This window comes from Chelonoidis abingdonii, chromosome 1 (genome assembly GCF_003597395.2).
Source record: "Chelonoidis abingdonii isolate Lonesome George chromosome 1, CheloAbing_2.0, whole genome shotgun sequence".
Classification (NCBI taxonomy): Eukaryota; Metazoa; Chordata; order Testudines; family Testudinidae; genus Chelonoidis; species Chelonoidis abingdonii.
The window spans coordinates 253,369,767-253,396,366 of record NC_133769.1 but is presented as its reverse complement, the minus strand read 5'-3'; the positions used below and the strand labels follow the sequence as shown (position 1 = coordinate 253,396,366).

At 40.3% G+C, this 26,600-nt stretch overlaps 1 protein-coding gene across 1 annotated transcript in view; it reads right to left on the bottom strand.

The window, feature by feature from the left end:
• Positions 1 to 683: 683 nt before the first annotated feature.
• SLC9A4 (solute carrier family 9 member A4) overlaps positions 684 to 26,600 on the bottom strand; it is a 49,103-nt gene continuing 23,186 nt past the window's right edge. Inside the window, exons 6-13 of the mRNA XM_075062424.1 lie at positions 26,031 to 26,117; positions 24,335 to 24,405; positions 22,160 to 22,321; positions 15,728 to 15,824; positions 13,104 to 13,235; positions 12,105 to 12,192; positions 8,501 to 8,829; positions 684 to 773 (exon numbers count right to left, since the gene is read on the bottom strand). Coding sequence (XP_074918525.1) covers positions 684 to 773; positions 8,501 to 8,829; positions 12,105 to 12,192; positions 13,104 to 13,235; positions 15,728 to 15,824; positions 22,160 to 22,321; positions 24,335 to 24,405; positions 26,031 to 26,117 — 1,056 coding nt within the window. The remainder of the gene's footprint in view (positions 774 to 8,500; positions 8,830 to 12,104; positions 12,193 to 13,103; positions 13,236 to 15,727; positions 15,825 to 22,159; positions 22,322 to 24,334; positions 24,406 to 26,030; positions 26,118 to 26,600) is intronic.

Here is a 26,600-nt window from a genome sequence, read left to right as displayed (position 1 = left end):
ACTAAGGTGGTGCAGGGACGGGTGGCTAGGAGAAACATACAACTTTCAGTGCTTTATATTGTTATCAAGCCACTTCTTGCATTGAAATTATATCACAGGAGGTTGATGTTTACACAAATATTGTAACACATACTGGGGGACTAATGTTTTAGTTTGCAACAACATACTTGTGGGAATTATTGCATTCAAAGGCCATGTCTATTATACCTATATGCAACTGTAGCTGTGCCAGCATAACCCCATAGTGTAGATACAGCCTACTGTGACAGAAGGGTTTTTTCTATAGGTGTAGGACCAATGGTAGCTAGGCAGACACAGGCCCAGCTGCATCTACACCAGAAATTAGGTGGACATAGTTATGTCATTCAGCTATGTGGATTTGTCACACCCCTGAGTGATGTAGCTGTGGTTCTAAGTTTCAAATGTAGGCCCAGGCCAAACTTAGTGACAAACTAAAGTTGCCAGATGACACCTGACCTCACAAGTAAATAACAAAGGCCAGCCAATGGTACCCACACCGTAAGGTCCATCCTGGCATGCTGTGTTATTTTTGTTTATTGTTTGTATTACTGCTTCAGGTGGGTACATAGGTTAACATCCCCCTCTGATGTAAAGGCATAACCCAAATAGCCCCTGGCATTGTTTTTGTCCAAATATCTTCTTTTAACTTGGGTTGTAGGAGATTAAACATTCTTAAACAGCAGGTGTTTTTCACTGACTGCAGGTATTTTATAAACAACATCCTTTCCATTCAAGTTCTTCCACTTTCTGTGCTGCGAATAAGAGGAACAGTTTAAGTCCATTGTTTTGTTCATCTGAGGAAGTTTCAGTCACCTGACTGAGAAAGTTTCAGTCACCTGAATGCCTAAGGGGTGGAAAGATGGATTTGGGGTCACAAAGTCTCTTTGTTCAAGTTTCTTTGTCTTTCAAATGAGGATAGTAATATTAATATTTGCTTAACTTACATGGGTTCAGGGACTCTAAATTAACCGCTCTTTGGAAAATATGATAACATCTTTGTCTGAAAGATGCTGTGCAAGTTCAAAGTCCTATTGTCATTACTCATGTATTACTCACACTGTATAAATCGGTGGGTCTAAGGGGAAATGAGTAAGTCTGCTTTCAGCAAGCAGAAATTTTTTAATCTCCTCTTTCATTCACAGGTGGTTGTGTTCCCCTCACTCCCACTCAGATTACCCACCCAACAAAAGCCTTTTGAGATTGGAAATTTTTCCTGGGGTAAAAACAAACTGAACTGGCTAAAGGGTAGTTGTTTTTATTGCAAGAGGACTTAAAAAAAAACTGAAAAAACCCCTCATTTACTTCAGCAATGAGGAATGCCTATTGTTATTCATTGTTTCTTATCATTGCTGATACTAGTGTAAAGCCAAGATCAAATAGTAAGTGTTCTGCTCAAGGGCTGCTAGTGCCCAGGAATTAGTAGCGGAAGTAGTGGTACAGTGCTAGTGATACAGCAGATTCATTTCAAATATTGTAAGGTGGTGTCATCACAGAATGTCAGGGCTGGAAGAGACCTCAAGAGGTCATCTAGTCCATATCCAACATACTAACTAATATGTTGTTGGTAGAAAAATATTAACTAGCTGTCTAGCTATCTGATTTGTGGTTCCATACAGCCAGTGAGATCTCAAGTTACTGTTTGTACCTACAATTCACTGTGGGCACAAAAATATGGGCACATTTATTGCTGGCCCAAAATTACACTCATAAAAAAAGAGACCACTGCTGAAAATCAAGGCCTCAACTTTTTTATTTTTTTTCAGACTGTCTCTTTTCTTTCTTTCTTTTTTTATTTATTTATCTATTTATTTATTTATATGATAGAAAGGACAGGTAATGGGAATCTAAATTGCTCAAGGAGAATGGATGGACTACAATGAACAAGAACTAATATTGATTCTTGAAATTTTACACCTGTGAAAGCAAACCTACAATGAGTTTCACTTGCAATTAAAATTGAGAAAGAGTGTCATAAGAAAGTAAATAAAGTAGGCAATTTAGCACCATAGCTTTCTAGTCCTTTTAACTGGGCCAGGCTATTACTCATACAGTCCGACCTCTTTGATTTAAAAGTTCTTAATTACAGTGTGTTTTGCAACTAAAAATGCTAGCATTATTTGTCCTACTGGAGGAAATACCACACACAACTAAGAAGACAGATTATCCATTTTTAATTGTAACAAAGAGGGTGAGGTCATATATTTTATTGGACCAACCTCCGTTGGTTAAAAGAGACAAGCTTTCGAACTACACCCACGCAGCTTCCCGCAGCCCCCATTGGCTTGGAATGGTGAACCGCAGCCAGTGGAAGCTACCATCAGCTGCACCTGCAGACGCTGCAGGTACACATACCATCCTGGCCGGCCAGTGGATTTCCCTGATGGGCCGCATGCTGAAGGTTGCTGATGCCTGAACTACACAGAGCTCTTCTTAAGAGCACTGTGCAAGCTCAAAATCTTGTCTCTCTCACCAACAGAAGTTGGTTCAGTAAAAGATATTACCTCCCACACTTTGTCTCGCTAATATCCTGGGACCCACACGGCCACAAGAACCCTTTTTTAACCGTTAATTTAAGACAGCTATGCAAGTCACCATATAAAAAGTTAAAACACTATAAGTATGAAAAAAGAACACTGAGAAAGTTTAAATGAAAACATTTTGAAGTCCAAGGTAAGTGTGGTATCAACTCTTGTACTTTATAATAAATCTCACAATGTTTGGTATTTTTCTTAAAGCCTGAGCTTCTGGAGTCGAGTGATTCCATAAGAATCTCAGCTTTAATTAAAAGGAAGGGTGAGATTTTTGTCCTTGTGATTACAGAAAAAAGCTTGCAGACGTTAATTCTAAAAGCTTAAGAAACAGAAAGCAAATAACTCAAGGTTTATTATTATTTAAAAATCTCATTATTTTGAAGCCAATCTCATGGGGTTTTTTAGGGGGGTGCTGACTCGTGATTTTCAGCACATGGGATTGACAAAACTGGAAGTCTCCCCATTTTTGTGACATTTCAAATTTTTCATGGCCTTTAAATACAGGTTATCTTTGATCGAGAGATTTGTGCATTAAGGGTAAAATTCAGTCCTGTTCCAAGCCAGAACAATAGTGCGACTTAAGAAGACCTTTTGCTGGCCCATTGCATGGGGGTGATTTTCATTCGGTGTTATTAAGTTATAAATTAGTGCAGTAACTGTTCTGCAAATACATGGTCGTGAAATCCTCACTCAGACAAAACTTCCACAAGAATTAACAAGAATTTTGACTTGTCTGTGGGGCCTGGGCCCCAAATCAAGTGTACAGAGTACAAAGTCAAAACATGAAGTGATGTTAGATGTATAGTATAGTGATTGTTTAGGTATCCAGTCAGTAAAAATCCCTGCTCATTTTCAAAAACCATATTAAGGGTCTGCTTTAGAACATGTGCAGTATTTGGGAATATTTTGTTAAATGGCCTCATTTTACCTTTTTTTTTTTTAATCATGTAAATTATGTGCCCGGTCAGGCCACCAAGCAAGTGTTTCAATGGCTTTAAAACAGATAACACAAAACGGTCCTGTGTTATTTCAGTAGGAATTTCTCTAGAAGCTCGGAGCCACAATGAGAATTTAGCAGGACAGATTGTTTTGGTTTGTAATGAAAATGATATACTCCTGATACATGCACCTCCATGAGTCTTTGGATGAAATATATTAAAATCTACTACATCCTGAACTGAATTAAGGTATATAGTCTGAGGACCAGATTTCAAAAGAGCTCTGCTCCTGTTTCATCAGTGGGAGCTCTTTTGAAACTCTATTTAAGATGAAACCATTGGGGTTCTCTGTCATTAACAAAGAATTTACAGAAATTAAGGATTGCTACCATGGAATTTCATCCTCTTGTGATGCAAAGTACATGGGCCCTGGTCATTATATCTTTCATGCATAAGAAAATCAAACTTAGGTATGCAAGAACACAGCTGCCGTAGAGCTCTTACAGAGCTGAAGTATAAAAAAGGTCTTAGGGACTAGACTCTCCATATTAATGTGATCTGTTAGCACTTTTTGATACCATTGATCCTCTTCTCCGTTTGTATCCTGTCTCTGGATGATCGCATATCACAGAGCCCAACTGTCTTCTCTATACTGAAGACATAGATGTACCTTTCCGCTTCTGACCTCTCTCCCACTGTCCAAACTAAAATTTTAGCCTTGTGGATATCCAGCCTTCAGCTTAAGCTCAACATGCACAAAACAGAGCTCCTAATCTTTCCCTCCAAGCACTCCTTCCACTATTCTCAGTCCCATGCACAGCTCTAAACCCAGGCATAATCTTTCACTTGGCCTTCTCTTTAGGTCCACACATCCAGGGTGCATTTAGCTCTTGCCTCTTCTTTCTGCATAACATCATAAAGGCAAGTCTACATTACAAAAGTAAGTCAACCTAAGTTATGTCAACGTTCAGCCACCGTAGTAATTAAATTGCTTTTGTGTCCGCAGTGCAGACCCTCACCAGGGGCGCTTGCACCATTTTAACTGTCAGTGTGGGGCACTGTGGGACAGCTTATGAAAGGAAGTAACAGTCAACATAAGCAATGCAGTGTCTACACTGACACTGCGTCGAACTAACTACATTGATCTAAGCACTATACCTCTCACAGAGGTGGAATTATTAGGTTGGTGTAGTGGGTGAGTTACATCAGTGGGAGCTACACTTTAGTGTAGCCATTTACTGAGTTTGATCGATGTAAGGCAGCTTATGTCAACCTAGCTCTGTAGTGTAGACCAGGGCCAAAAAAGGGCCTTTCTTCTCTGTCCACACAGTTAAAAGTCTCCTCCAGGCCCTCACTATCTTGCATCTTCACTGCTATAACTTCCTCCCATCTGGCCTTGACAAATGCAATCTTAGGGTATGTCTACATTTAAAACACTACAGCAGCACAGCTGCAGTGCTGAAGCCGTGGTGCTTCAGTGTAGACACGCTCTATAACAATGGGTGGTGTTCTCCCATCACTGTAGTTAATCCACAAGAGACAGTAACGAGGTCGACAGAAAATTCTTCTCTCGACCTAGCGCTGTCTACACCAGGGGTTAGGTCAGCATAGCTATGTCTCTCAGGAGTATGGATTTTTCACACTCCTGAGAAACGTAGCTAGGACGATGTACATTTTCAGTGTAGACCAGCCCTTACTTCACTTCCATCCATTCAAAATACTGCTGCAAAGCTCACTATCCTCCACTGGTTAATTTGTAATGAAAGAGGTGCTGGTTCTCAAGCAATTAGGTGCAGGGGCTCAAGCAATTTTTTTACATTCATAACTGATGCAGCAAGCCCAGGGGTGCCAGGGCTCAGCCCTGGCACAAATTAAGCACTGCTTTTCTGCTATCTTGTTGCTTCAGCCACATCACTTCTCTCTTTGTATCCCTCTACTGGCTCCTCCTTCTCCACTGCATTAAAAACAAACTACTTGTCCTCACTTATAAGACCTTTCACAGCCCATCCCTGCCTTACCTATAATTTCTTAGGTAGCATCAAAACATCAGTTCCCACCTTTGTAATGCAAGTGATGCCAGTCTTACCTGCCCCTTTGTAAAATTTTCTAACAAACACCTTTGTGCTTTTCTCCCTTTTTACCTCTTATGCATGGAAGGAGCTCCTGAAAATATCCTCAAAGCCACTGTTACTGTCATTTCAACCCTAACAGCTGATCCTCTTTCATTATTGTTTGACTTTTCATAAGTACATAGTGCATTACTTATGCCCATGATAAAAAATAATAATGTAACTTTATATTTATTGGCAAGTATTTTATATGGGCATCTGCAGTATTGCTTCTTGGTTAATGGCCAACTAAACCATTAACAGCAACTAATGGTGTAGAAGAAAAATTTCCTCCAGTGCTACTTTCTAATTGTTAGAAAAGCAAACTAAAAATGCACTTTGCAGGTTTAGGGCCAGATTCTCAGCTGGTCCAAACAGATGTAACTCCATTGACTTCAATCTCTTTGTGCCGATTTACAACAGCTGAGGATCTGGCCCATTGATTTCTGGAAAAATAAAAGCTTAGAAATAAACAAACAAATAGGATGAGACTTGGCTCAGTCTCCCCATTGATTTTATTTGTATTTTTAAAAGACTTGCAAAAAATCAGATAAAATAAATATCCACTTACATGATATTTTAAAATATGCTTGCTCCTTGCTCACGTTTGATTGGTCTTTAAACACTCTATACCAGTGTTTCTCAAACTGGGATCGCTGCTTGTGTAGGAAAAGCCCCTGGCGGGCTGGGCCAGTTTGTTTAACTGCCCGTCCGCAGGTCCGGCCGATCATGGATCCCACTGGCCACGGTTCGCCGCTGCAGGCCAATGAGGGCTGCTGAAAGTGGCGGCCAGTAAGTCCCTTGGCCCATGCTGCTTCTAGCAGCTCCCATTGGCCTGCAGCGGCGAACCGCACCCACCCTCTGCAGATGGTTTCTATGTATCTATGCTCTATGAAACTGCAATAGTTCCATTGCTGTGGGGACCTTCTGTGGGCTCTGTGAGAAATGGGGTGGATTTCATTCTAAAAGAAGTATGAAATGGTAATTAGATACTTTGCACTGCGCATTAAGAAAATACCAGGTGAAAGTGTAAAGTGACCTTTTAAAACAATGTTTTGATTTCAACTGGATAACGCACCAATTTAATTCGTTTTGTTTTTTCCCCAAGCTAATACAAATATCAGCAGGGTCTTAAATACACCCTATAGTTTTCTAGTGTCATGGCCAAACGAGAGCAGATCAGATTAGGAGCACACCTCACCACTACTGGCTATGGTGAATTTCCAAATATTTTCCTGCGTTGCCTTGATTGGCACAGTGGAGATTGACTAAGAAAGCCAGTAGAACTCTTGTTAGATATTCATCAAAGCAGGGCCGGCTCCAGACACCAGCCGAGCAAGCTCGTGCTTGGGGTGGCAGATTCTATGGGGCAGCTTCCCTTCAATCCTAGGGTGGCATGGCAAGTTTTGGGGTTTTTTTGGTTCCCCGATCCAGCCGCCCTCTAAGGGGCAGAGGAGGGGAGCTCCCGGCAGCAAAGTCGGCAGGACAGCCCGCGTCTTTCCCTCCCAGCCGACCGGAATGGTGCAGAGCCCTCCCAGCAGGCTGCGCGGCAGTTGGGGCTGCAGGGCGAGTGCCCCGCTGAAGCCCTGGCCGCCCCCCTTCTTTCTCTCCCCCATTCCCTCCCCCTCACCCCATTAGACCAGGAGCACACTCTGCAGCACAGGGAGTCCCCCTGCACCCTGGCTTCGGCCGCCGTGTAGGGTTTTTTTGTTTTGCCTTTTTCCTTGCTTTGCTGTCCGTGCCGTCCCCCCACACCCTGCGCTTTGCCGCTTCACACACACCCTTTTTTTTTTTTCTTTTTTTGCTTGGGGCAGCAAAAAAGCCAGAGCCAGCCTTACATCAAAGTGTCCTGTTGTTATTAGAGATGGACCTGAGAACTATGTTCAGATCTGAACTTTCCCAACATTTGGGTTATTTGAATTTAGGATTTTAGTTCAACCTACAGAAGAGATAGGGCCAGTCATAATGTTTGGACCTGGACTCAAACTTTTCCAAAATGTAGGGATTATCTCATCTAGGGATTTGGTTTAAATCTATCCTAAGTTATTATGTACAATTGTCCTTTTGTTTCATACAAGAATGTGGGGTTTTGTTTTTGGCTTTTTAAAAATGTTATTCATTGTCTATTCGGTGCCAGTACAAAAGCCAAAATCCATTCTTCTGTTAATAGTTGTGCCATTGACTCTGTGCTCTTAAAGGAAGATGAATACTTTCTTTCTATGCCTATAATAGAAAAATACAAATAGGACTTAAGTTTCATCAAATCTTTGTAGGCATTTAACATAGATGATATGCTTCATTCTAAACTTCTGAATACTGTTTTGAATTGTGAACAGAAGGAAGAGGTGTTTGTTTCCCCAGTGGTGCTTGTCAAATTGTATGGATCAGATGTTTGTTGGACCAAACCAGAAGTACACTGTAAGAGATGTAGCACGGATGTAGCACTGGCCCTCATCCAGAACAGAACGTCACCCTGTGCTTAACTTTAAGCATGTGAGGGAGCTCACTGAAGTCAAAGCGATTACTCAGGAGCTCAGTTTAAGCACATGCTTAAGTGCTTTGCTGGATCATAGCCATAGTGTAGAATATACACTTATGAAATACCATGCGGGAAATGTGTGTGAATAATTATACTAAGTTAAGTTAACATACAGGTCTCTTCCAGCAGATACTGTAGTCATTTACTGTTGTGCCATTCAGTGGCTTCAGGCAAACACCCTTCGATCTGAGTGTTCAAACATTTGATTCTACACAGAACTTCTAAGAACCTTCACGTTGTGCTTAGAACCGGTATCAGAATTAGTTCAGAGGTCCCAAGATGAACATTGTAATTATGGTTCATATAAGAACTTTGCTATTTTCTCCAGAATGGGGAGCTTGGGGCTTTGTGGAAATGTCTTACATTTTTTTTCTCTGGTGCCCATTTGACTGATGGCCTTGATGCTGCGACTGCTTCTTCCTCCTCTTCTGATTCATATCCCTGTATTTCTTCTTCAAACACTGCATCAAACTGGGGCTTTGGCATTAAAGCCAGTCTTCTTATTCTAGCTGTGTGACCCGGCTTGCTTGGGGTTCCCCTCTGACCTGCAAAATCTGACAGTTTCTCTCTTCTATCTAATTGCTCCATTGGAACTATCTCCTGCTGACGACGGTTTCCTGCAAGGGAGCCTGCTCGGAGCTGTGGCCTGAACATGATGGAGACCATTGAATCAGAATCATTGCAGTAATCACCTGGACAGTAACACAAAAGGGAATGGTATTATTAAAAAAGAGAGAGAGCATTTTATGAAGAACTATTAAAAGAAAATACTTAATATAACAAAGTATTTTCTGAGGTCATACATGTTGCACTGGAGCTGTAGTGCTTGGGGCAATTACTGTAAAATAATGTACCTGTTATGAGGGACAATTAAAATTACCTACATTTCTTAAGTAGTGGAGAGAGACAATGGATTCTTGGCAGATAGTGCATTCTGTATTGGGCTTTGTTTTCCCCAGGAGCTTTAATAAATGAGCATACTCTGCTCCATGTTAATAGCTCTCAGTGCTGCTATTGTCATATTATCCCATGCAGGAGACTCATTCCTGTAAGTTTTAATGTTCTGCAAGTTATTCAAGCAGATAACCAAACCCATAATCCTGAAGCATTACAAAAAACAGAACCTAGGACTGAATGTGACTGCTGAGAGGTTTCCAACTGGAAATTTACAGGTCACCTGCAATTAACAAGACCGAAAGAACCAGTTGCACCTGAAAGTTTGGCTTCAAGGCCCTTTGATTAACCTGGGTGTGTCAGAGCATGAGCCTTTTCCCTGAAGTCAAAGTTCCCTAACCTTATTAGAAACACACCCTTTGGCACCCAAGGCACTTCCATGGTCTCTGATGCAAAACTTTTGCCTACACCAAAGTGAACTAGCCCTCTTGTCCTATTTATTTAACTAAGCAAATCTCTGCTCTTTCCTTAAATACAGGCCATCTGAAGTCTGAAGGTGTAAAAATAAATTAGCCATACTATTACATAATTACTCATAAAAATTACAGGAACCTCCAAATAAACAAAAATATATGAAGGGTTCTACAACAGATTGTATCCTATTGCAATTAAACACACACATAGTTGTCTCAAAGAAAATGGACACTATGAAGAACATATTTTCAGATTTGAAAGACGACTGAACATAATAAGGTGGCCTATATCTATATCTAGCCAGATGGGGTAATCAGTGCTAAAAAGTGTTGGACATATTGGTCATAGAAATATGTACTTGTGTGAAACAAGAGAAAAATGACCACTATTTTGCAATTTGGTTAATTCGTTTTACCATGCTGCTTAGGATACTCAAGCAACCAAAGCCCCAGATCCTCACATGTATTTAGATGCCTAAGTCCCATGGGGTCTGTCAATGTGACTAACTCTCTTTGCATCCTATTGACCCACTGTGTTCTGCTGAAGTTTGTTTTGCCTTCCCTGATTTTTACCAGTGGGTAGCACAAGCTCCTGATTATTGTAAACTCCCTGCATAGATTCACTGATTGTATCGGTAAAACTATATGCCCTGGGCTAGATTCTCAGCCCAGTCTCAGCTGCTTTGCACCATTCCTGGGGTATGTCCCAAAGTCTCCAATGAAATAATACAAGATTTGCTAATGGCAGCTATAAGGGAAGGTTAGGCCCTAAGAAAGTGATGCAATAGATCTTTGTATCATAGACTGTTGTGCTGAAATATTTAACAGCTTTTTAGCAGGACTGATATCCCTTGACCCATAAATCTGGTTAGTTACCACCTGTTGTTCTATATCTCTAGTTCAGCAATTGCTTTGAAAAAAATAACTGTGAAGGTTTTGGCTGGGTTCTTATCAAGTGTTCCATACTGTGTTATGCACCCAGTGTATGCACAACCTGAAATGGGTAGTTTGCGTATACAGATCACAAACACTCTTTTTTGTTTCAATAGGAAAAAAAGAAATGGAATGATTTTGCACATGCAGGAAACAAGCAACATTTGGCTTTTCACCATTTTTCTACAAAGGTGATAAAAAAAACAGTGTCATTCACTGCCAGATTTTTAATTTTGCCAAAAATGAACAGCCATTTTCAACAGCCTAAACGTGTTTCAGGAGTTCATATATTAACAAAAAGCAGAAAGGTGTCTGGTGGTGCCTGATCTAATGGGTAGGACAATGGATGGAACGTTAAGAGACCTGGGTTCCATGCCTAGCTCTGACACTGGCCAGCTGTGTGACCTTGACAAGTCACATCACTGCTCTTGACCTGTTTCCCCTCCCACCTAGTGTTTGTCTTTTCTACTTAGATTGTAAGCCGTTCAGAGTAGGACTGCATCTTACTATGTGTATGTAGAGTACATGCTACAAGAGGGCCTGATCTGCTACTGTCATACCAAGAAGAAGAAGAAAATGTATATCACAGTGGAGATGAGGGAAGAGACAATAGACCAGGGGTCGGCAACCCCTGGCATGCGGCTCGCCAGGATAAGCACCCTGGCAAGCTAGGTCAGTTTGTTTACCTGTCGCGTCGGCAGATTCGGCTGACCGTGGCTCCCACTGGCTGCAGTTCACCATCCCAGGCCAAGGGGGCGGCGGGAAGATGTGTGGGCGAGCGATATGCTGGCCTGGCAGGTAAACAAACTGGCCCGGCCCACCAGGGTGCTTACCCTGGTGAGCCACATGCCAGAGGTTGCCGACCCCTGCAATAGACACTTTGGGATAGATTGTGCCTGAAACCCCAGGTGTCTTCCTGGCTCTTGAGGCAAATACAATGGACTTTGGGAAATATAAGGGGAGCCAAAAGACATTCTAGTTTTCCATCATTTAGGGAACAAAGGGAATGGTGCCCTCTAAGTTTCTGAAGGTTGGATCCTCTGGCCTGGAGGGCTATAGATGTTGGTAACTTGATGCAAGTAAGAAAACTGTTTATGCAAAAATTTTAACTTGCTAAAATGCAGTTTTAGTCACTAGAAAGTGTTATGTTTTCTTTTGTTTGTCACCTCACCTGTCTCTCTTTCTCCTGCTTAGTATTATTTAAATCTTTGCTGTTTATTAATAAACTTATTCTTAGCTTTACTATAAACCATCTCAGTGCTGTTATATTGAAGTAAAGAGCTAGCCAGCAGGCGGTCCCACGAGAGGGACTGGACACTGAAGAGATGTGTCTGGGGAACTTGAGAACTGGGATTCACTGATGGTTACATTGCAAGGCAAGGTTCAGACTGGCAGAATCTTGAGGAGTTTGCTGGATAGACTGGTGTGGCTGGGACCTGACCTACAGTCTAAGCTCCAGCAAAGCGCACCCTTGCTGAGGCAAAGGGGTAACACGGTGGCTTATTGGTTCTAGGTGTCCTGAGCAGATGACTACAGTTGGTGCCATGTGAACGCCATGGAGTGACAGATAGATGAAGGGGATATTGTTGTAAAATTCATGGAGCAAATTCTTGGTTTTCTACTGTATCTTTTTTGGTTTGGTATGCAGAGTAAAATGTGTTTGTTACCTGTAGAAGCATCGTGCCTTGCTTTTCCTCTAGCTGGCTGATGAGTGCCGTATGGTAAAGAGAGGAAACGCACATTTTTGGTTCTAGCCTGTGTGCAAAGACAGAAAAGCATACAGTACATTTCATTGTGCCAACCTGGATTTAGAAGCAGAACCAGTTCAGTGTGCAGGACATTCCAAGCTGTGCCTTTCCACTGCCTAAACTATATGGGCCAAATTCAGTCTGAGATAAATGGGGGCAAGTTCCCAAGGAAGACTCTGGATTTTAATTCTATGAACAGATAAACAATAGAGGCACTGTTTTAGCATTCAATGATGGGCCAAATCAATGTAGTTTACACATGAAGGGACTGGAAATCTGTTACAGGAATCTTGTTCCAGGATTAATAACTAGCAGCAGGATGGAAATAAGGGGTAGTTGTTATTTGGGCTTTGCTGCTTTTTGAGCTACATCTACACAGGTGTGCTATATCAGTGTGAAACCAGTGTAAATAGGTTTACACTCCAATCTTCCACACCCTCAGGAGCCTGATTCTGAACCCATTTACACTAGATTTACACCAGTGCAAACAGGATCAGAATTTGGCCCTTGGGGTATGATCTAAAGCCAGCTGGAGTCAATGGAAAGACTCCCATTGACTTGAAAGGGCTTTGCCTTAGTCCCTAGGTGCATGTTTCGCTTGTTTTGTACCCACAGTGAATGCAAAGTTAGTGCAAGTTACAGTGCTTTACCTCTTATTACCAGCATACAGGTGACATGTCATTGACATTACAGTTCACTGACTAGCATACAGGTGACATGTCACTGACATTACTGTTCATATAATTGCTGAATATGGCCTGTTGTTTCCAGGTGCTTTCCTCTTCCAATGCTCTGTGGGAAATATTCATTTCAATTATTGCAAAGGCAAATTAAAATTGGTTGGGTTTTGTATGGTCCAGAGACAGGCAGGTATTTTCATGCCCTGATCACATGAACTGTAGCTTGCATAGCAGTTACCGGTTTCCCCCAAGGTAAGCTGTTTCCTTTCCTGACACTCTGCCTCAGGCTGTTCTGGCGACAGATGAGAATTTCTGTGGCTTCTTTCTCGCTTGTTTCTGTTGGCAGGTTGTGTCTGTTATATGACGGGGTCTGAAATAGGAAATACATGTATTTGACTCTCTTCCCAATGCACACTTGGCGTGTTGGCTCAAACAGCGCAGTCCAGTCAAACATGCAACTGGGAGCAAGGAACGTTTCTTGCATCCCATTCCTGGCTCTGCCACAGACTCACTGTGAGATCTTGCACAACCTCTCTGGGACAGATCCTGGCCTTCAGTATGGCCCTCTTGTATCACTTCAGTCCTACCCTACCTGTGCAGCTGTGAATTCCCTCGTGTGGAGAAAATCCCATATGGTGGACAGCCAGCAAACCAGCTCTACATTATCTTTACCCACATGTCACATCCTACAGAGCCGTGGCCCGGAGGAAAGGATTGCATAAACCGGGGGACTCTCAGGAATTAAGGATTTGCAAAGGGGGCACCTTTCCTTCCCACTCCGTTTCTGCACCAGATAGATCTCAGTCAGAACCAAGGACTGACCCCTCTATTTCTTAGGCCTGGTCTACACTACAAAGGCAGCACAACCTGGCATTTTATGTCCTATTGGCAAAAGTTTCCATTTAGCCAGCAGTTATTCTGCATTTCTGAGCAGCATATATCCTCTGCCAGATTGGTTCTATCAGTGCAATGCAAGGGTGGATGCACATGTGTCCATACTGGTAGAAGCTATAATGCCACAATGCAACATTACCTTCAGCAGTGTCTGGTAAAAGTTTAGTCACTCGGCCTGATTCTTTATTATCTTGGGTAACCATTTACACCTATCCAAAGTGAGTGAAGGGTGGATGTTAAACTCTTTGGGCCTAACTCTCAGCTACGCTGAGGCTGCTTTACACTGTGCTGACATTGTAAAAGAGCCTTAAAGTGGGCATTCGTTTAATGTACACTCACTTGAAGGCTCTTTAACACTGCCAGAATGATATAAAGTGGCTTTAGTGTAAATAAGAATCAGGCCCTTCCATTCTAATTTGACAGAGTTTTACACTCACTGTGCACTGCTCAATATGGCTGCAAATGGTGCAGGGCTGTAGAGAATCAGGCCCTCAACCTGTGAAATGAGAGTAATAGTTATCAACCTCAGAGACGTGTCGGGAGGGCAAATTCACGGATTTTTGTACTGCAGTTTGAAGACTTAGGGCCTGATCTCAATCCTATTTATACTGGTTTCACCCTGATGCAATTGCAGGGGGAAGTAGTAGTATTAAAATCCTTCATTTCCAAGAGAAGATACGGTTTCAAATACCACATGGCAGGCTGCAGTGCACTAACAGACCTTAAGGTAACTGATTTTTGCAGACACAGGGTTCACCTCGGTCATGTATAGAACAGATGCATATGGAACTTGCTAGTAAGATAAGAAATACCTTTCATAAAGATGACTGGCCACAATTCAAACAACTTTAAAGAAGAATATAACATGAACAATGACCTGTTATAAAATGATCATTCTTCAGCCCTGCATATGTTACATTAGTCAGGGCAGTTGATCAGCATAATTTCAAGGTTACCCAAGTGTACCTGCCAGCACACTTTGCCATAGGAGAGCATGACAATGCTGAGCATTATGGTTGGTTGGTTAGTGATGCACTGGACTGGATTACACTGATGTTGCATCTTTGACCAGCGTCACACTGTATTTTTACAGGATACCAAAGCCATGTCCATTTTTTTCAAAATAAAGCCCTGCTGAGACCCAGCTCAGCCGTAGCTCATGGAAAAGCTTACAAGACGAGTTCTTCCCCTATCATCCTATCGTGAGGGCAGGGTTTGCCTCCCACACAGAACAAGCCACGAGACCTGTCCCACAAATCTGGCAAATCTACATAGATCCTGTGCCTCCACAACAGCACTGGCCTCTAATGGCCCTGCTGCTCCTTCAAATTGAGGGTAGAATAATATCAGTTTTAAACCTATTTTGCAGATGGTTTGCTTTAAAAAATGTAACTGCTGCACATGTTCAGGTAAATACCGTTACCCCTAAATTCCGTATCAACTCCATCTCCTCAGTTGCCATGAGAATAATCTACAGGTCTGCTGCTTCCCTCCCAAATCACAGCTTGTTTGTGACTAGAGAGAAAGGGCTTAGAAAGTTAAACTAGATAAACTAGGTGTTGGGCAATATCAGAAAGGAGACCATTCCTGAGTCACGGAGATCTTTACAGCTAGGGAAGCCTGACCTCTAGAGCTAGTTTCTGGATTTTCTTGTCCTGTTACATTGCAGATCAGACATCAGGGTGAAAAGCTAGAAGTCAAACTCCTTTTTGTTTTTTGTACTGTGGGATCGGAGCACAATGGGCCAGATCCTAAGCTGATATAAATCAAAGCACCTCCCCTGAAATCCAGTTGACCCCAGCTGAGGATCTGGCTCAGTATTTCCCATTAACACAGTTTCATGGTTCAGCTGAGATGAACAATACTATCTTTGCAGCTACCATTGGCTGTTGCTGTGATGGTGAGGAGGGCAAACACGATCTTTTGATCTACGAGTACAAAGCTTTTTTACGATAGTCGCTTACACACCCTTTGTCGAACTTGATACAGACTATTTGCCAGCATATCCCGCATGGACTCCACCTCTTCAGGGGAAAGCCTATGCATTCTTTGATTTCTATAGCTCCTATAAATAGAAGGGAAAGGCAAACATTATATTAATTTGTACAAATCACACAGGAATTATCTTTCCTATAAAATTATTTATTTTCCTATGTTATTTTTTCTAGAGCTCTGCAGGTGTGAATGGCAATTTTCTAACCAATGATGATAAGGAATCAACAAAAGCTAAAAGAGAAAACTTCCTAGTAGTTTTTTTTTTTTTTTTTTTAAGGTTTGGACTTTCCATCATCTTTTGAAGAAAGAATATAAGAACACTAGACTGGCCATACTGGGTCAGACCAAAGGTCCATCCAGCCCAGTATCCTGTCTACCAACAGTGACCAATACCAGGTGCCCCAGAGGCAATGAACAGAACAGCTGATCATCAAGTGATCCATACCCTGTTGCCCACTCCCAGCTTCTGGCAAACAGAGGCTAGAGACACCATCCCTGCCCATCCTGGCTAATAGCCATTGATGGACCTATCCTCCAGGAACTCATTTAGTTCTTTTTTGAACCTTGTTATAGTCTTGGCCTTCGCAACATTCTCTGGCAAAGAGTTCCACAGACTGACTGTGCGTTGTGTGAAAAAATACTTCCTTTTGTTTGTTTTAAATCTGCTGCCTATTAATTTCATTTGGTGACTCCTAGTTCTTGTGTTATGAGATGGAGTAAATAACACTTCCTTATCTACTTTCTCCACACCAGTCATGATTTTATAGACCTCTGTCATATCCCCCTTAGTCATCTCTTTTCCAAGGTGAAAAGTACTAGTCTTATTAATCTCTCCTCATATGGCAGTCATTCCATACTTCTAATCATTTTTGTTGCCTTTTTCTGAACCTTTTCCTATTCTAATATATCTTTTTTGAGGTGGGGCGACCACATCTGCATGCAGTATTCAAGATGTGAGTGTATCATGGATTTATATAGAGGCAAAATGATATTTTCTGTCTTATCTATACCTTTCCTAATGATTCTCAACATTCTGTTTGCTTTTTTGACTAATGCTGCACATTGTATCATCTGCAGATTTTCCCACCTCACTGTTTACCCCTTTTTCCAGATCATTTATGAATATGTTGAATAGGACTGGGTCCAGTACAGATCCTTGGGGGACACCACTATTTACCTCTTTCCATTCTGAAAACTGACCAGTTGTTCCTACTTTTTGTTTCCTATCTTTTCATCAGTTACCAGTCCATGAGAGCACCTTCCCTGTTATCCCATGACAGCTTACTTTGCTTAAGAGCCTTTGGTGAGGGACCTTGTCAAAGGATTTCTGAAAATCTAAGTACACTATATCCACTAGATCCTTGTCCACATGCTTGTTGACCCCCTCAAAGAATTCTAGTAAATTGGTGAGGCATGATTTCCCTTTATGAAAACCATGTTGACTCTTCCCCAACAAATTATGTTCCTCTATGTGTCTGATAATATTGTTCTTTACGATAGTTTCAACCAGTTTGCCCAGTTGACAACAACTAAAACATCTATTAACATATTGTGAAGATACAATAAGCTGCCATTCAGTTTACAGTAGAAGCCAACCTTTGCTTTTTAAGAATTAACAAGGAAAGTTACCTTCCATACAGTAGGGTCTTGGAGGAAAGTGTTAAACTATGGAAGCTGGTTGATCTGAAATGTGAACTGGATATGCCAGGTCAACCTCCGTGAGAACTTAGTCATATACCATATATTTATTTGTCCAGCTTTTTCTTCATATTAAGTGATGTAATTGTGGTAAATGGCTTGATTAAAGGAGGGTTTCCTTTAATAACATTATGACAGGATTGTGCTTTCAGTTTCCCTTACATTAGCAAAAGAATACAGCCTTTAATAGCAAAAAGAAGCTGTGTGTGGAATAAACTAAAAACTGTAATATGATTCATGACTTGGGCCAGAGCACTGATGTTCAGATATGGATTAGTTTAGGCTAGGGATTGGTATTCAGGTTCAGTGCACAATCCAGGCTAAGGTATGGTGGCTGTATGATGGTCAAATACAGCTAATTTCACAAAATTGCCACCATTCGTTGCAATTGCAAAATTGCCACCTTCTTCAAAGCACAACCAGAAATAAGGCCTTATCGGGTTTTGCATCTGTGATAAATGAAGGGTGGGTAGCTCCCATTTATGGACACCCAGCCAGCCAGTTAGCTGTAAAATCCCTCTTAGTAGCTGTTCTCAGCTTGCTGTACCTGTAAAGGGTTAAAAAGCCTCCCTGCATAGATAGGAAAAAGGGGAAAAAGGGGAAGTGGGCACCTGACCAAAAGAGCCAATGGGAAGGCTAGAACTTTTTAAAACTGGGAAAAAACTTCCCTTTGTTGTCTGTTGTTCTCTCTGGGCTGCAGGGACCCAGAGCAGCCATGCTATAAGCAGCAATGCTGTGTAAGATTTGAACCAGGTATGAAAAAATATTTTCCATACCTAGAAGGAATAATTGGGGACAGGGAATGTTTAGATAGACGTGATCAGGTTTATTTCTTTATTTTCGCTTGTGGATTTCCTCTGTGCTAACCCCTGATGCTTTTGTTTGCTTGCAACCTTTAAGCTGAACTCCCAAAAAAGCTAGTTTGGGTGCTTAATTTTTGGAATTGTGCTTTTAAAATCTAGCAAAAGCCTAAGTTCCAGACGTATTTTCTTCCTTTTTCGTTTTTAATAAAATTTACCTTTTTTAAGAGCAGGATTGGATTTTTGGTGTCCTAAGAGATTTGTGCACATGTTGTTTAATTAGCTGGTAGAAATAGCTAATTTCCTTTGTTTTCTTTCTCAGCTTTTCCCTGGAGGGTATGTGTGTGAAAGGGCTCAAGGGTACCCCACAGAGAGGAATTCCCAAGTGCTCCTTCCTGAGTCCCAGGGTTGTTGGCTTTTTTTGCATTTGGGTGGTGGCAGCGTTTACCAAGCCAAGGTCAGAGAAAAGCTGTAACCTTGGGAGTTTAATACAAGCCCAGAATGGCAAGTATTAATTTTTTGAATCCTTGCAGGCCCCCCATCTTCTGCACTCAAAGTGCCAGAGTGGGGATTCAGCCCTGACAGCATCCAGCCTGAAACCAAAGCCATAGGGATAGGTTTGGGTTCAGGCATTTGAATCTAAACACTCCCAAATTCAAATGTGTTAGAGATCCAAAGTGGCCCATCTCTAGGAAATGGCCAGTTGCTGAGATCAACTATTGTCTATATGTAGTGATCCAAAATATATCACAGGTGAAAAATGGCAAGTTAGAAAAGGAACAAGTCAGCCATAAAAAATCCAACATTTATAGAAAAAAAACACATTTAAAAAAAAAGTAACAATTTAAATAGTCTAGTTTAATAAATAAATAAGACACATTTAGCCTGGCCCCTTGTCTGGGGACTTATAAATGCACACATTAGAGCTCTAAATTGGGGAGAGGGGCTTGTGGTTTGTTCCAGTCACCATTTAAATTGCTAATGGTGTTTTGAAGTGGGTGCTTTTAAACTCTCTGCAGACCACTGACATGTGGTCCACACACCACAATGGTCCATGAAACATAGTTTGACAACTGATGTCTTATGCAGTACTATCCCCTCATGGCTGATGCCACAAAGAGAACTGCTTCTCTACCCCCTCCTTCTCCTGGCCTGCTGTCCCTAGATCTATGGAACCAGAAGCCTGTGGTGCACCTGTAGAGGGATTTTATATCACAGAATTGAAAAAGGGGTTGGGAAAGTATTGAGAAGAATGGTATCATGTAGAGATCACTTCATCCTGCTACTTTCCCCACTCCAGATCAACCCAATCTGGCTCCCTGCTGCATGCAGATGTAGATGGAAATTCAAGCCTTAAATCATCTCAATGCTTGTTATCATTTCACTCTTTAGGTGACTCAAATAAAATACCCTCAGTTTCAGCTGAACTGAAATAGCAACAGAACAAACAACATGAAGATTATCTGTATCGTTCTAAAGAACAAATAAAAAGCATACTCTTTGCATGGGATTAGCCATTAACCTGCCACACTGATAACAGTGAGCCTACCTGGGGAACGGAGAAAAGGTTATTTTTTTAGTTTAATAAGCACTCCTTTAATTAATATTTCGCAATATATAATATATTTCAAAACCTGCATTCAGCTAAAACAAGTTTGACCTGTTACCACGGCCCATAAAATCATCTTTATTAAAATTCTTTCTCTGATGCTTATTGCAACTTCCTGCATTTTACTCACAGAGCCAAGTCCAGGTGTTTTATTTGCAAAAACATTACTGATATTATATAATTTTGGGTGCATAGCAATTGGTTATAACTCTGGATTGGCAAAAAAAATCAATTCTGATCATGAATGAACGCAAAATACTGTCCATATTTATTCTAAAAAAATAGAGCTGATTAAAAAATAAAAACCAAATTCCCAAAAAATCCTTATCTAATTTTTTCCCCATTTTTTGTTACATTTTGAATTTTCTGTATTCTCCATCCATTTCTACTAAGAAGAAAGTAGCATCCTAGTGGGATAGCACATGTGTAAAAGTGTCACTGGCAATGAAAACACTCAGTCTGATTCTGAGCCTACTTACACCAGCGTACATCAAGACTAAACTCCCCTGCTGTCCAAAGAGTCACAGCACTGTGAAACCAGCAAAAGTGAGCTCAGAAACAAGCCCATCCTGTCTTTCTTGTGATTATATTTAAAGTATATTGTCTAAAATACAGAAATAGAAATGTGGTATCTACAGCATCTGCTGGGACGTGCTTTGCCTTTTGAAATCCCCACTTCTAAGGCTTATGTTCTCTAAGCCAGTATAACTAACTGCTATATTTTATCGCAAATCTAGATGCTTTGTTACACAGTCAATTGGCAAATACATAGTCGAGCTGTAGGAATCCCACTGACATGAATGGAAGTTCTGAGCCTGGAGCAAATCCAGAAGGCTCAACTGAAATCTGCCCTGATTATTAGAGAGATTTCTTCCCCTTGTCTCTAAAGCATGAAAACCCTAGACAGTAATTATATGCCTGTGCAACTAATCAAAATGGCTGAGGAGAAATGTATCATGTTGTTATTGCACTGCAAATGTGGTTTTATATTAAATGCATCAACATTTCTTTCCAAACCCCTTAGTTTCCAAAATTATTTATTTAGGACCAGATTTTGCCACCCTCACTCACACTGAATAGTGCCTTACACTACAAGCTGTTTCACTGAAATCAATGGGATCACTCACTCTGATACCCTGACCTTCAGTAGCCCCTTTCTCCTCAAACAGTTCCATTGACTACTTAAAAAGTAAAGGACTATTTATTGTGTAAAAAGTATCAGAATCTGGCCCAGAGTAAGATCCAATTCCACCTGAGCAAACTATTTATTCTAGAATGATATTTTTCATCCTACAAACTTCATTCAGGAGTGAATGTGTAAAACTACATTAAATCGGTTGGTCTTATGTTTTTAAAGAAAGTAAATAAAAATGTTGTTTGCTTGTCACAACTTTTCTTTCAAACTTCCTATTTGTATTGTCCATATGCAGCTCAGAAATGTTCCTGACATACAGTAAAAGGAAAATTCACAGAGATCATGACCATATGCTTCCTTTAATGTTATCTTCTCACTAACAAACAAAAAAAACCAAAACCATACTTACTGACCGGTATTTTGAAACAAATTACCAAAATAATTGAAACTAGTGTGATTCTGTAGTCTTATTTTGACAAATACAATTTGCAGAATTTTAAAATATTGTGCGCATAATTTTAAAATGTTTTTGGTGCACAATGCCCCCAGGAGTAACCTGAGTTCTGGCCAAGACTCGAAGCTGAAGTTCCAAAATACTACAAGAAAGCCTGTCCTTATGGCATTCTGACCCAGTCTGAAGTAGCAATCTTACAAGAGAGCCTGGTCTCATGAGAGCGATACCCAAATTTACAGATCCCAGATTTCTGGTTCCTAATCTGAACTGAGAGCCAGAAAAACCAGTACACTCCATTCCTTTGTGTTGCTCTTTCAACACAAAGCAGCCGCAAACCAGAATTTACTAGCCAGTTAAATGAAGCAGCTGGCCTCTTTGCATCACTGGAGCAGTGCAGAGCTATCAGCGAGTACCACTGAGTATAGACCTGAATCTCCAGGCCTTTGCAGGCTTCCCTGTTGCTGCTGAAAAACATGGGTAAAGAGGCAATCTTTTCCGTCTTTGTAAACCGAGAACCATCGCTGAACATTTCCTTTCCTATGTAACATGTCAAGGTCCCAGCACCTAACAGTTATTCCTTCCCTTACAGTACCTTGTTCTTGTTACATTTCTTTAAAGTCCCTGTCTCCCTCAGCTATTTCTTCGTATCCCCCCGTCACCCTTCCTCTCTCTCTCCCGTTTGGTAAGCTGTAATGATGCTGATACTCACTGGAGAGAAGCTGTCGATGCAGCTGAACTTATCATCCCACTCTCTGCCATCTCAATGGCCTGTTTGATTTCCAGCTTCTTGTACAGAGATACAATGCTGGATTTGGGCTTGTTCTCCCGGATCAGGATTTTCTTCAGATATTTAGTGTCAAACTTTTTAAATCTATGAAACAGAAATGAAAACCAAATGTAAAAAGGAAAGGAGTCTATCTTCCTCTCTAACAAGATCCATCAAATATATATATATATATAGTTGCAGGTTGGAAACTGAAGCCAAATTGTCGGCACCCGTGGCCTGCTGAAGGACCAGTGAACAGAAACCTGTTGGATGACGAAGGGCATGGCCTGCTGGTCCACAGAGATGGTAAATCTGCTATACAAAAGAAAGAAACAAGATGCAATCATCTCAAAAAGAAGGTTGGGTGAGTGTTAGCATATAGCGTCACCACAATTGCACGAAAAGAGAAAAGGGGCCAGTCTTTCATGCTTTTGTACAAATGTTGTATTCTAATAAGGCATAGCAGCAGCAGCTGCACTTACAGCAACGCTGGCCTATTCAGCCAGACAACAATAATGTTCTAAATGGCCCAGCAGTTAGGTCCCATTATGTTGCTGATCATTTTAAATCCTGACAATTAGGGGAAAATATATATGTCCTAATATTCTGAATGCCAGAGAAATTGAATGGACAGCAAAATGATGTCTGTATGCACGCTGCATATGATAATATACCAATAATGTGCTGCATACACAAGTTCGAATGTGCGTGTGTGTGTGTTGAGGTGTGTATTGGCTTTCAGGCATTAGCTTAACAAAACAGGAGCAGCTCTTCTTATAATTTTTCTTTCAATGGGGCAGTTTGTTATGGCAGAGAAATGTGCTTTAGAGTGTTATGAAAAGCAGTACAGAGTTTATACAATTTCTTATAATAAGCAACAGTTTTTAATATTTGTTGCTATAACAGAAGACTGTATGTAGCTCTGCTTTGTTCTGTGAACAAGGATGCTCTGCAGAGCTCTCTAGTCCACAGGAAGTTACCCTGAGTGTCGGTTAGCCAAAGTAATCAATTCTTAAAAGCATATTACTTAATCTTAATGTAAGGAATACCTTCATTTTTATATGACTCTCATATAAATATTTTCATATGATGTGTTTCTTTAGCCTTTACCTTGACTGAAACAGTAATTTACTAGTAGTATTCATAGACTCCTCCTATCAAGTCTATTGGGTGGATCTGAGAGAAGTGACAGAAATGCAGCTTATCTCAGTTGCAATGCCTTCAACTGTGTCCGTGGCTTCAAATAGGGAATTCTATAGCCTATCCACCATTGTTATCCTCAATATAGTCTCTGGAAGGTCATTTTTAGCCCATTACATATAAATTCTATAGTTCATAAATTTATTGAAATGAAGGCCATCTCGCAGGCAGATAAGATTTTCACTCCCTAAAGGCTTGTGTTACTGCTGTACAGCAACCATCTGAGCTTGCAGAAGTATTGGGCAGACTGATGATCATATGTGTATCTCCACATTCAGATCTGATAATGGAAAGGTTACAAATCAAATGGCAATTTAGAACATCAAGTCAACATCACAAATTGTCTTATCTACCCATTGAAGGTAAATGCTGCTCCCATATAATTCCTTTATTAAGTTAATACAAACATCACTTTTGTGCTCTCTCCTAGATACAGAAGGCAGTATAAATCTGAGACCAGGAAAAAATTACTATTTATTACTTTATTATGAGCTATCTACATTGCCCCATATGTTTGCATGGTGATTTACATTCAAATAAAATGACAGATCCATGCCTCAAGCAACTTGCAATTTAATAGGCCACTTTTGAAGAATTATAGGCTTACATTTAGGCCTTGTTTGCAGGCTTTCACGGGCATGTGGCATGAGTGTGCATGTCATGCTCCTCCTCTATCACGCTTATCTCCTCCTAGCTTTTGAGGAGGCATAGCAGTGAAACATATATGAATGTTGCACTCCAAAAGATGATGATTACTCAAGAGCTCAGGTTATATTTTAGAACAGGATATGGCGCATATCCCTAACATTTTCATTCTAATCTAACCTTCTGAGAGCACAAAGCGTATTTACTTTTGAGTAGATAATATGTCACAGCTAAATTACTTTATTATACCAGACAGTAACAAAACTTTCTCACTTGTCTCTCAGTTGATAGTGACTCCAATGGCCACATATATCTTCAATTCCAGCCTTCAAGTGATCCATCATCTAGAGAAAAAAATACAACAAACCAATGGTCATAACATGAAATCAGTATCAAAACAATTTTTAGGTAATCGAAGACCAGATTCTAAGGAATTTAGACACTGATTCAAATTAAACAACTCTTAGAAAATCTAAAATTTTATAAAAATGCAGACAAACTTCCCCATATGCCAATGTCTCTTATCTTTTTATTTTTCCTTAAGATTGTTTGATCTATACAAGTAAATCTGCTACTAATTACCAGAATTTGCAGGCACCTTGATGTGTTTTCAACCTCAGCAGAAACAGCTTTAAAATCTCCAGTTATGACAGCCAAATTACTATAAGTAATACTATTTTAGATAAAATCATATCTGACTTCAATATAAAGATAAAAGCACTGAGGTTAATTTCAGATCAAATTAAAGTTAGCTGCTACTAACATCTACATATGTGGTTAACTTTGTACATATAGTAGTCCCATTAATTTCAATGGGACTACTCATGGGTAAATTTAACCACGTGTAACTGTTTTGTACAGTTTTGTTAAGCTAGTTTAATGACCTTCCCTCTAGCCTACCTGTGCATATTATGGGATGTAAACTTAAAGTAAAATGTTTCAGAAGAAAATAAATCATCTTCCAAAATGATTCAGAGTCTTTCAAAATGAATCCTGAAGTTTTATTCATTTGTAATCAATAAAACAGAGTATCCTGATTTAAAATGTTTCTGTTTTTAGTATGTACTCAAGCTGGTCAAAAGATGGTAGTGGAATGAACCACATCTGTGAACCATTGTTGCTTGGCATAGCATGAGCAGCAGTGGAGACAATGAAGGTGCCTAACTGCAGATTCAGGAAAATGACTCTGCCATTTTACACTCTGTTCACTCTTAGATATCATTCTTCTCAAGCACAAGGACAAGAAGCATTTTAATGAGAGCTTAGATTTTGCAGAAGTTGGTGGCACTTGCTGGGAAAGATGCCTACTCACTATGGTTGTGCCTACACTGCAAGCAGAGGTGTGACTGCAACATATGTAGACATAATCTGAGCTAGTTTTGATCTAATCTAGCTGGAATAACAATAGGCACTGTACAAGCCCACCTGGGACCTGGGTATGTAGTTGAGCAGTTAAACCCATGCTGCCCCAGGTTTGATGCTATTATTATTCCAGCTAGATAGATCAAAGCTTGCTTGGGTATGTCTATCTGTGCTGCAGTCACACCACTGATCGCAGTGTGGATATACACTGTGTGTGAGCTGGTGAGTGGATTTTTCAAACCTGATTTTTTATTGTTATGATGCTGGGATTTTTCTTAATGGCTACAAAGTGTCAAGGTAGAGAGACTGGAATCCAATTGCTACATTGTTTCATTGTTGTGTCTTTATAAAAAGTTCCATTCTGTAGTTCTGAAATTATAATGAGGTGGCGTGGCATCCATATCCAGAGGATGTCATATATTACTTTACAACAGCTTCTTTGGACTCAAACACCATCCAATATTTTTATTAAGATATTTTGGCTGGGATTTGCAAAGGAGCCAAAGGGGAATTTCAATGGGAACTGGGTGCCTAACTCTCTTGGGCAAGTTTGGAAGTCCCATTCATTCTCTTTCTAGGATACAGTTAATCAATAAAGACAACTTACTCGTACATGAATCTCTTCATTGATGCACTCTTTCTTGTTAGTCTTTTTAACATCTAGATACTTGACCAGTGGACCAATTGTGATTCCCTGTATTTAGAAAAATGAATGAGGAAGTTAATTATTGTTTGAAACAAGCAGATAAAAAGCAAAAGATGAAGTGACTATTTTTTAATTGATCACTGTGTCTAGAATATAGGGCTTATTTATTATCAGTTGGGCTGGTTGAAAAATGGAGCAGGAGGTGTGGGGGAAGTTCTGAAAATATGTTTCCTTTTTTTTTTTAATCAAAATTAGATTTTCATCAGCATTTTCTAACCAACTGTAAGAATTAGTTTCTGTAAACTATCTGGCCTGCTAACCACTCATACCAAGCTAATATTTCATTCCAGAGGGAAAAAATAGTTTCAAGAACATGAAAGCATTCTGTTTGACATTTTTTGAAAGAAATATTTTGATTTTTAAAATTTTTGATTTCATTTTAAAAAATGAATAATATAATATAATAGTTTAAAAGACTATATCAAAATAAAATGATTCACCCCAAACACATTTTTTTCAGGATTTTCATTT